This window comes from Atta colombica, unplaced genomic scaffold, assembly GCF_001594045.1.
Source record: "Atta colombica isolate Treedump-2 unplaced genomic scaffold, Acol1.0 scaffold107, whole genome shotgun sequence".
Lineage (NCBI taxonomy): Eukaryota > Metazoa > Arthropoda > Insecta > Hymenoptera > Formicidae > Atta > Atta colombica.
The window spans coordinates 833,501-845,349 of NW_017259192.1; the positions used below are offsets into that span (position 1 = coordinate 833,501).

The following is an 11,849-nucleotide window of genomic DNA, read 5'->3' on the forward strand; positions in this document are numbered from 1 at the left end:
ATTGAAAAAAAGATTGGCTGAATATGACACAGCATTTTTAATTGATTGCAGCAGCCAATTTTTGATTGCATTAGCTTATCAAAAATCCTATACTGACATTACGGATAGGCTAACGTAACCAAAAATTGGCTGCTGCAGCCAATTAAAAATGCTATGTCATATTTTACCATTTAATTGCTGTATCAATTTTTTCTTTCAATACATTAACTTTGTTTCTACGATGTAATAGATATATTATAATTATATCTACGTATCAAAACTTGAAATCTTAAATTTCCTTTTTTGCTTCTACATTACAATATTACATATACAATAAAACATTGTTTTTATGAGCACACAGGATGCCACAAGGAAGCATTCAATGGCAGGGGACGCAGAGAAGAGCCTGCGGGCCTGGGGCTAATTGGAACGTGCAGGTACCTATATTTTCATCGCTTATAAAAATTCAAAGTATTGATTACAGTGATTATACATATATCTATAACACAAAGCTTTTTTTCTTTATCAATCTTGTTAGTGTAATTATTAGGGAGTAGATTGATCGAAAAGAATATCAATCTTAGGAAGAAAAAAAGAGAGAAATTCCAATAAAATGTGCATATGTAGAGAGCATGTACCTAGATACAACATATCCATACTTTAATCATTTCTAGCACGTTTACAAATTTCGCCTGCAGAAATTACTTCCGACGCAGAATCCGCCTTAGTGGAAGTATACGCAGATTACATGCGAAAGCAAACTACAATTATTGTAGTAAACTATACAATTATTGTATTATTGCTGGTGAAACAGATTACTATAATATCGCTCTCTGCTAATGATATTTGCACACAATTCTGTAAATATACCTACATAGAAACTATATTCTCAATGATACACACTTGTAGAAATAATTTTTTTTCTAATTTATAACAAAATTAATTATCTTAGCACTATAACAAAATTAATTATCTTAGCACTATATGCTACTACTATGCAATAATTTAGATAAATATATAAGAATACGTCGCTCGTGGTTACCAGCACCGAAAAACGTTACTATGCCATTACACCGTAATATACATCGTAAATCGTACTAATCGATATTTAATGGCGCCATGAAAACGCTGGACATATGAACGTTTACCACTGAGTAAACAACTGGACTATATTGTCCAGATTTATTAACTGTTAACGACGGCAATTAAATCGAACAGGTGGTGAGAGGCAAGGTGACAACGCGGTGCTTGTGGCACGCCTGCAAAGCTCTTGGAATTGGGCTACTGCTAATGCTTTTAGGAGCTTGCATGGCGACTATAGGTGAGTAGAACTATATAAATTAAACATTAGTCTAAGTCGAATGCTATTCATTTTGGCCTCTGACAATAAGTCACTAACTGTTTAGAGAGATTTGCAAAGAGCACTTTGGAAAGGTCAATCCTCCCCCGCCTTACAGATCAATTCTTTGTAGTTCATAATTATTTATGTGTAATTTTTACATGTGGAAAAAACATGTTGTATTAACAGCAATGCTCAACAGCATTCTAATTAAAAATAATCTTGTTTATTTCATAAAAAAATTTCATAAAGATATTAATGAAATAAATATTATATCTATAACGATATTAATAAAATAATATTTTATTAAAACAATATAGTGTATTTATTTCATTAAAACTGTTATTAAATTGATAAGGTTATTCAATTAGACTGCTGTTGGCTATAATATTGTTAATATGACATCAATTTTCTTCGTGAATCGTCCTTATTTATTATTGCCTCATATTTAAAGAATGTTAAAGAATTTTTTTACTTAATGGATTATTAATTCACAATAAAGAAAGAATAATTGGAACAACTTGTGTGTATACATTTTAATATAAAACGTAAAATTAAAACGTATTACACATGTGAACTGCAAAGAGAGATCTTTTTTATGCGCAAGCTTGCAATCTGCTTATGCCTACGTGCATGAAACAAAATTTAGATTTCAAATTTATTATATTTTTAAAAACAATTCCACTGTATCAACAATCAACACAAATAGTCATTTTTAGGTTTTAATTAAATGAAATATCGAAAAACTTACAACATCCAAATTTAATACGAAATGTTGCAGAAAATTTAGCTATTTTTTAAATATAAAAAATATCTTCGGATATTTGTTATTAAAAAGACGTAGGCAAAAATGATGAATAAAATTTGCTTGGAGAATATTTTCTCTCTTAATATGTAGGCGACTTTCTTCAATGTAAAACAGTTGTTTTTTAAAAATTAATTTAAAAATTAATTTTATTAATTTAAATTTAAATTTTTAATTTACATGTAAATTTAATTTTTAATTTAAATTTACAATTTTTTAATTGCGTAATCTACTATCTTTAATGTGTTAAGCATAAAGTTTTATTATAACATTATGATATTATAACATTTAAATATATAACTTTCTGCTATCTTTTCTCATTCCATTATGTTCTATCATTGACGAAGCTAAAGCTAGCAGTCAGACTTAGCAGCTAAAACGTAGCAGCCAGGGACGAATAGGGCGTTGGAGCCCTCGGGATTAAAAAGTAATAAAATGCATTGAGAGTAAGTTCTACACTCAAGATAATACAAAATAAGTTGAAATATAAAAAAATTATTATTATAATAATCATGAAATTAAATTAAATAAAAAATGTACTAAACCTTTATAAATCATTTAGCAGCCAGACCGTATGCATACTCGTACAGACTTGAAAAAAATCACAAAACTTCTCCAAATTGAGTATAAAACGATGATGAATCGAGATACCTGAGGACAAATGTTATTTAATTTTTATATTAACAATTTGTGCTATCCCCCCCGGGCAAATCGTCATCTCATCGTTTCGCACTCGTCTTGGAGAGTATGTGTGATTTTTTTCAAATCTAAATTGTTAATGCTGCTAAAGAGTTTATAAATGTTAATTAATTTTTTAAATAAACAATAACGCCGTCCCAGGGCAGATTGGTGTGCCATCTTTTCGTACTCATTTTGGAAAGTGTCTGTGATTTTTTTCATCTCTACGCGTACGATTTAGCTGCTAAATAATTTACAAATGTTATTTAATTTTTATATTAAGAATTAGTGCCATCCCAGGGCAAATCAATGTCTTATCGTTTCGTACTCGTCTTGGAGAATATGTATGATTTTTTTTCAAGTCTCTACGCGTACGGTCTGGCTGCTAAATAATTTATAAGTACGTTTTTTGTTTAATTTAATTTCATTATTATTTAATAAAAATGTCATTATTATAATAATAATTTTTATATTTTAACTTATTTTGTATCATCTTAAGTGTAGGACTTGCTTTCAATGCATTTTTAATTCATTTTATTATTTTTTAATCCAAAGGGCCTCGGCACCCTATTCGCCCCTGGCTGCTGCGTTCTAGTTGCTAAGTCTGGCTACTAACTTCAGCTTTGTCTATCATTGTATATATATATATATATATATATATATGATGGAGAATAAATACGTTTCTCTTGTTTCCTTCAATAGGATATTATGCAGATCAGTTGTCTGTGGCGCAAGAGATCAGAGGTAATATCACGGTAAAAGTGAAGAACGAATCGCGTGGGTTTCACCTGAATAATCTGAGCTACGCTGGTCCTGTAGTTATGGGTCTGGGAGGTAATAGTAACACACATTGCACAATTTACGAGCGCGATATACTTGTTTGACTGAGCGAGTTACACGACACTGATCTCCTTGAAACGGTAACTGCGCGATAATAGATAGGTGTACTGTCGCAAAATGCACATAAACTTCGAGATATATATATATACATATAATAGTATGTAATATTATAACGTTATATATTGATGCAATCATTACATAACATGATATAATAAGATGCAAAAATTGAACTTTCCTCGATTTTTTGTGTAAATTGATTTTTTTAAATAGAATTAATATTTTCTCTAAATCAAGATGTATAATTCTTCTATATTATAATTCTTTGTATATGTATAATACATACACACTAAAAAATAATCAAATATTGAAAAAAATATTTTGTTATTTTGTGTAAACAAAATGTCATAAAGAGAAAATTCAAATGCCAATTTAAAGTTCTATTTTTCTTTTTTAGAATACATTTTTAATTAAAAACGTTTTTACGATTTTTTTTTCACCGAGGTTAACTTAAGATTTTGTAATATATATTAACATAAGGTATTACTTCATTTTAATCTTTATAAGCAAATATTTTGAAAATATGCAATTTTATCAAAAAATCTAAGTTGTATTATAGTTAGAAAGGAACATACTAAGTGACGTTCCGCTCTAATCATATGCAACTTATATTTGGAATGTTTTTTTAAAATTGCATATTTTCGAAATATTTGCCTGTTGAAATGAATCATCCTATATATATGGATAGATCAATATATTGAATATCATGACAAAGATATTAATTTCATAAATGCATCTTTCGTGTTTTTAGTTATATTGATACATGAATAAATATTGATATGTATAATGCATAAACATAGGTAGAGCTATAAAAGAAAAAAATTATACAGCTATACAGTTTTATACAGGAAGATACGAGAGAACAAGAGAGAGAGAGAGAGAGAGAGAGAGAGAGAGAGAGAGAGAGAGAGAGAGAGAGAGAGAGAGATCGAAAATATCTACAAAATAAAAGCATTAAATAATATAACGGATGTAGGGCAGAAAATTGCAGGCGAAACGCGAAAAATGCGCAGTACTGAACAAGAGCACTCGATAAAAACTGTAAAAAAAAAATAACGATTGCCCCCAGAGAGATTTGAACTCTCGACCCCTGGTTTACAAGACCAGTGCTCTAACCCCTGAGCTATGGAGGCTCACGCTCGGTTATCGGCGAACAGTCTCAGATACAAGTACTACGTATATTTTATCTTTCCTACATACATTTAATTATGTTTATATTTTAAAAAAAAACGTATTTTATAAATATTCACATTTTTCCAATTTGCATTTTTCTCAATCCTAAACAATATCGAATTTTAACAATCTAAAAAAAAAGATAATTTCACAATAATTAAATTAAATAATTAAATTACACAAAATTACGCGTTGCAATTAAAAAATAATTGTCACCGCAAAGAAATTAAATCTCGTGTTACATTATACTGTCGTTCTACTTTGCATTATTAAATAATTTAATTATTTAATCATATACAATATTATTATGTATTTTGATTAAGAGCTTTCATTGACATTAACATACATTCAATTATTAACGATTGCGAAATCAATAATAATATGTAAATATACATCATAATGTAAAATTCAACGTTCTGTTATACAAGGTGTTCAATGTAACGATCAACATGATTTTTCAGACATTTCCGAAGTTAAAAAAAAGATTGAAAGGTGAGTATCATCTGTTTTATACAGGCAACATGCGACACAACAACAATCCTCCTCTTTTTTTTATAAGGAAATCAAAATCACCTTAAATTTTTTAAATAGCACCATACAATTTTTTTTTCATAATATTGTAAGAGTTTTTAAGATAAATTCAAATTACTATCGAAATGTTACTTTTATTGATTTTATTGTATATTTTAATACATGTATTAATAAGTATATATATATATATATATATACGTGTATAGAAATAAGTATGTATATATGTATGTATGTATGTTCTGTGTTCTAGTCAGATTAGATAAGTTCTGTTATTATTACAAATAATTAGACCGAAACTTTTACTGAAACTGAAATCAAAAATTAAAAAATAGGACTCCTATAAAGGTCATATGTATAAACATGCCCATATATTGTATACTTTTTCTTCATAAATATCATAATATCGAAACAATAATTAAATTTCAACCGAAATCGAAAACCGAAATTTCGGTTATATATCAATTTTGGCCAAAGAACATAAGTACTTCTTCTTTATAAACATCAATTCACTAATTTAATTATTGAAACAATTACACATATTAAAATTAATATTTATGAAGAAGAGCTATATAGTTTCAGTTGAAACTGACAGATAATGAGTGAGACAGAGAATTCGTTTTCAGTTTCGATAAAAGTTTCGGTCGAACTCTACAAATAATATTATAAATTAATATTAAATATGAATAAAATCAATAAAACATCGATAAAAGTGACATTTCGATAGTGATTTGTATTTGTCTTGAAGACCCCCTACAATATTATGGAAAAAATTGTATAGTTCTATTGAAAAAATTTAAGATGATTTTGATTTTTTTATGAAAAAAAATTTGTTTTAATTCTTTTATGTTATGGTCTGTATAAAACAGAATATTTACCTTTTAACTTAACTATTTACCTTTTAACTGTCGGAAGTGTCTGAGAAATCATGCGGACTGTTACGATGAATACCCTGTATGTCAGGTACACAAATAATGATTCAAACGATTCCAGGCTTCATTGTGGTAGCTGCCTGCGTGATGACTTTCGAAGCGCGCGATAGCGCGGCCAAGGTGGTTCCAGCTCGCTATCGCTACAGCCAAGCATCAACAATAAGGAGTTCGAAAAGCCAACGCAACAGAAGGTCGACATCGAGCCAGACAACAAAATGGGACCATCAGCTGGGCCTATTTAGGGTAAACCGCAGCCCGAGTCCCAGTACGCACGAAGTCTCCAGGAAACAGCTGACGGCGGAGTTCATGCAGTTCTCAAAGGATCTGCGCGAGAAAGGTATAACGCACTCCATAAAGAAGAGCCCGAGCGCACCAACATTAATTGACAAGAAGTCACCGCGTCGAAGATCGCCTAAATACGCGGGTTGTTCGCTACTTAATCCAGAGTTGCTGCAAAGACACGCTCTTTCGGTCGACAATCCAAGCTACAGTCCGCATCAGGTAATCAAGATAGAAAAATAAACGCCTTACGAAAGAAAAATATTTATAGATCTTTAGCTATTTATAGGAAAAATGTATAGATTTACACAATTTTTCGCGACTAATTTAATTATAAGTAATTGATTATAAGTGAGACTGATAAAAATAAATCAGTTAAATAAAAGGAATCCTATTTTCGGTCGAAACGGATCTTGATAATATTCATATAAAATTTGCAAATGCATTTTAAAATTTGCAAATTTTTTAATTTTATAAACTGCGATTCGATTTGTCGAATTAGAAATGCAATCATAAACTGGAGCTAGAAATAATATCATCCAAGAAAATCAAAATAATATCAATTTGACATCATATTGACCAAATTTACGTATTATTTTTCGGTCATGATAAAAATCTCAGATGATCTAAGAGAATAACTTTATATATAAAATCATTCTTAGATCATCTGAGATCGAGATCTTTATCATGATCAAAAAATGATATATTCAGTCAATATAAATATTGACGTCAAATTGATATTATTTTGATTTTATTATTCTTTTTTGGACACAAATTATATTAATCGTCAATTTAATAGTAATGCTAATAAGCATATTAAAACATTCCAAAAAATTTATTATGAAAATTAATGAATCAACTTTTCAATAAGTACTAACAGTTACATTTATGTTACAATTTTACACTCAACAATGTAATATTGTGTGACTCAACAATGTTATATTATATTTATATTGTTGAATGTGAAATTATAATATTGATGTTATGTTACTGTTAGTTGGCATTTATTAATATTTATTAATATTGATATGATTTATATGATTTATATGATTTTTTAATTATGAAAGGAGATAAATACTTAAATATTTTGTAGGATGCTTTCCAATTGTAAAACCACTAGACACCTTTCGTGCACGTTACGAATAAGTGTTCCACTTACCACAATCGTCAACACAATACTACACATTCGTACTCAATTTAAAGGCTACTATTATAGTCGATTGCGTAAGCTTAAGCCTATTCTTTTTCCGTACTCTAGAACTAAACTTCTAGCAGAATTCATCTTTGTTCTTTTTCTTTTCACATTGGAGAGAAAAACACAAAAGATGAACAATGCAAGAAGTTTAGTCTTGAGGTATAGAAAAAGAACAGCCTCTTGTGCGTTTTTTAGTAACAATTACATGTTACATGTTACTGATCGCAACAATTATAAATGAGATTGGAGGATATTAGGTAACTGGCATTTTTGCTTTTTTCATTCAATACAAGCGAAAAAACTATACATTGACGCTTGAACCGTAGAAAGTGCTATATCGGAAAAAACATAAAGAAAGATCTATGTCAAGAAATTAATGAAAAGCGATCTATTTCGCGTGAGGTATAAAGACGAGTCTATGTCGGAACGCATACGAAGTAAGATTTATATTGAGAAAACGAGAAGAACGGTCGCATGATGAGATTATATAGTGCTACATTTTCTTCTCATAAATTTTCTTCTCATAAATTTTATAGTAATATGACTGAAAACAAAAATCGTCTTGATTTTCAATCCTGTTTCTCGCACTTTAGTCATCTGTTATTTAATTTTTCTTAACTAAATTTGTGTATTTTATGAGTAGTAAATATTGCACCATATAGACTCTTCTTTAATTTCATGCGACTTGAACTATTCTTCTCGTTTTCTCGATATAAACCATATGCGTCAACATAGATCAATCTTCACGCCTCATGCGAAATAAACCACTTTTCATTAATTTCTTGTCATAGATCTTTCTATTCTTTAATCTAAAAGCTTTTATCCGAAAGCAAAGTATTCACATATTCTATTCCAATTGAGTCGTGCACTATGCTATACTTCATACATTCCTCTACGTTTGTGTTAAGATGTGTTAAGCAATCAGAAGACATCTATAAATTCTAATAATTTCCTTTACCTCAATAATTGTAATTGGAAATGATCTTTTTTTTATAACCAATAGGTCAGCAGAGAAAGTCTGGAGCATCAAAAGATGAGTGGTAGTCAAGCCTCAATGGCGATGGATCTGCATATTCCGAACAAAGGTCCTGTTACGCTTAAAGTGAAGGACCGATCCGACACAGCGAGACGACATCAGCTGCTTCGTCAAACAAAGGTGGAAGACGTCGAGGAAGTTGATGAAGCTGTGCGACCACCGCCGACTCTCGTGCACTCGCCTAAATTGCCAGGTGGCTATTAAATAAATGATTTAAAACATATGATCACTCAGATATGTAAGATCATCACTGTGATCATCACTAACAGATATTATAAGACATTTTAAAAAGTAGCTATCATTTAGTTAAAAAACTATGAAACTACGAAAATCAAATTCATGCACGAAATGCATTATAATGCATACTAAACTTTATTCGAGCAACCGGATCTTATCACTTTTGTGGACCAAGAAGATTGCCTTCCGTTTATACCAGACAAGGAGGTTGCCCGGATAAGCGTTAAACAATGCCTACATGTTTAAATATCAATAATCATGAACATCTCGATCAGGTGCCTATTGCAGATATCCAGACGACTTTGTGCCAAGAAAAAGAAATTCGATAGACCTGAGATTATTGGAAGAATTGACGGTGGTAACGAAAGAATTTAGTAAGGCCTCGCCACGAGACTTCCGCAAAATCTCCTCACCAAACTTCCGTAAAATGTCCTTCGACAGAATCGGGGGTGATCGTCGCTTCGACAGAACAATGGGACATCGAAAAGCTAGCTTCGAGTTTCGAAGAAGCCCAGATTTTCGAAGAGGAGACTATAGGTATAAGCAAAAATTTTGTAACATTTTTTATTTTCATATTTTGCTTTATTTATTAATATTTATTTACTAATTATTCTTTTCATGTACATATTATTTGCCGGTGGCTACGTTCTACAATCACGGATTTAAACTTATTAAACTTTTATAAATTAATGATATTTAATAATAAAATTAAAACTTATTTTAGAAAAAAGTTATTTATGAATAACTTATTTTAAATTTAAAAAATTATCTATAAATATTTTTTGAAATTTTTTTTTAAATGCAATTAAAAAATGTTGGCAATATAAAATTTAACTTGTTTGTACACGGAGAAAATTTTTTCTTAGAATTTTTTTCCCTGAAATGAATATGATAGTCATGAGACAACATTGTATTTCGAAGAATTTTAATGTAAATCTCTCTCATTTATTAATAAAACTACAATAAAGTATAAAATAAGTTTGATCAATTTTACTAAAGTGCAAAAATCTTTAAAATATCGTATTGTATCCCACAACTATCTATTTTCAAGATAAATTTTAAAAGAAAATTCTCTCCGTGTAAGATTATATATTATAAGACGTCTATATATTACAATGCCTAATCACACAAACGCCTTTTTTATTTATCAAAAGATAAGCGACGAAATGTTTCTTCTCACCGGATTTACAGGAAACTCTCGGTAGATAGATTCAGCGTCGATTGTACCCGATACATGTTTGACGAGACAGAAATGAAGTCACGAGCAAGCAGCGGGGAGAATTTGCGAAGGCAATCACGTCATCCTAAACTACATCATTCCAGATCGGACGACAACAGACGGCGATCCTTTGACAGGCATTCGAAGGATCCACAGTCGAGTCGACATTCCCTGAACACTCAAGCCATTATGAGTTCCGGATCCGATTGCGAGCCAAAATACTTTACGACAGTGTCCCTTGACACCGAGGAAAGCCGTGGCGATAATTCTGATGAGAGTCACGTTGTAGATATTGAGGAAGCGAATGCTAGCGCTTTGTCATCTGAGGGACCTACGGAGAATGACATGCTGCTTGAAGAACCAGAATTGGAGAACGTCACGGAGATCGACGTGGAAAGCTCGGGGGACGATCTCGACAATGGGAAAATCGAATTGCGCAGATCGACAAGCGAGAGGATCGATACGACGTTACAAGGACAAACTCCCATAATTATCGCTGATGACATGGATTCGCAGACGATAGTTAAGGAAGCGTCGCACAATTCAAGACAAATCGAGCGTAATGAGAAATATGAAACAACCTTATACATAGAAGATGACGAAGTGTGAAGAACCGAAGAGGTTTTTGAGAATTATAACAATGTACTCAGGTTATCCTGAGAAAATAACGATGGCGTTTGCGAAGTAAGGGAATCAATGATGTTCAACATTGCTAGCAACGTTTCTTCGCAAATGTGAGAAGCAAGAATTTGGTGATGACTGTCAATCGATCATCTTCGAATACGATGTCATGTCATAAAACATGCTCAACGACTTAAAACTTAACACACGGCATAAATAAAAAATAAATACACAAGATCACGTACGAATTGCGTTTTGTAACGAGACAATCATTTTTTATCGGCATCTCACTTTGCCTTTCGCGCAAAGGTAACGAGGATGTAACATTTGCCATTGATGACAAATAATTGTTATCCAACAAATTTTGACGTAGCGCATAGGCGGTAATAAACCGGACATATAAGGTATAAGATTCGTTGAAATGCAAACGTGATTAATCATACCAAAGAGATTTTTGTACGGGAAATATACAACGTTCGCCTGTAAATACGTTTCAGACTAATTCGTTCGGACGTTTGTTGATGTGTCAAATCTCTGACCATAAAATCAGAGGAATATACGTAGCGCGATTCAAAATGAATCTTGTATGGTAGAAAACAGTGTTATTATAGAATACAAAGTGTTTCAGACGGCGCACTTGTTCTCAGCTCTTAATATTGCGATAAAAGGAAAGAATAAGAAAAATTTATTAAAACAAAAATTATTTGTCAATTTGTGCTAATTCAATTTTGTCGGATTATTGTGAAATGCACAGGCAAATAAGAAAATGTTATCTCTTACAAAATTTCAAGTGCACTTCATTTTAACACATATATGTATTATATATACATATATATGAAATTTTATTTATTTTTAATTTACTAAAGCTTTCACGCAGCTAGTCTAAAATACGCGGTATCCATACATACAATAAATCCTATACACATATATA

General features: G+C 30.9%; 1 protein-coding gene and 1 non-coding gene across 2 annotated transcripts; one reads left to right on the plus strand and one right to left on the minus strand.

The window, feature by feature from the left end:
* The first annotated feature begins 341 nt into the window (after positions 1 to 341).
* Positions 342 to 10,906, plus strand: LOC108692159. Its single transcript, XM_018200314.1, has 7 exons — positions 342 to 416; positions 1,198 to 1,300; positions 3,504 to 3,635; positions 6,393 to 6,832; positions 8,809 to 9,034; positions 9,354 to 9,615; positions 10,270 to 10,906. Exons 1-7 carry the CDS (start codon positions 342 to 344, stop codon positions 10,904 to 10,906), a joined length of 1,875 nt encoding a protein of 624 aa, XP_018055803.1.
* On the minus strand, positions 4,759 to 4,831 carry Trnat-ugu. The gene has a single exon. It is a non-coding gene; the product is annotated as a tRNA-Thr (tRNA).
* Positions 10,907 to 11,849: the final 943 nt, after the last annotated feature.

Excerpts from the sequence above, each read along its gene's own strand:
- LOC108692159 (XM_018200314.1), top strand. The coding sequence starts at position 342 with ATGCCACAAGGAAGCATTCAATGGCAGGGGACGCAGAGAAGAGCCTGC. Across the intron at positions 1,301-3,503 it reads AGCTTGCATGGCGACTATAG|GATATTATGCAGATCAGTTG; the intron begins GTGAGTAGAACT and ends TTCCTTCAATAG. Across the intron at positions 9,035-9,353 it reads GCACTCGCCTAAATTGCCAG|GTGCCTATTGCAGATATCCA; the intron begins GTGGCTATTAAA and ends CATCTCGATCAG.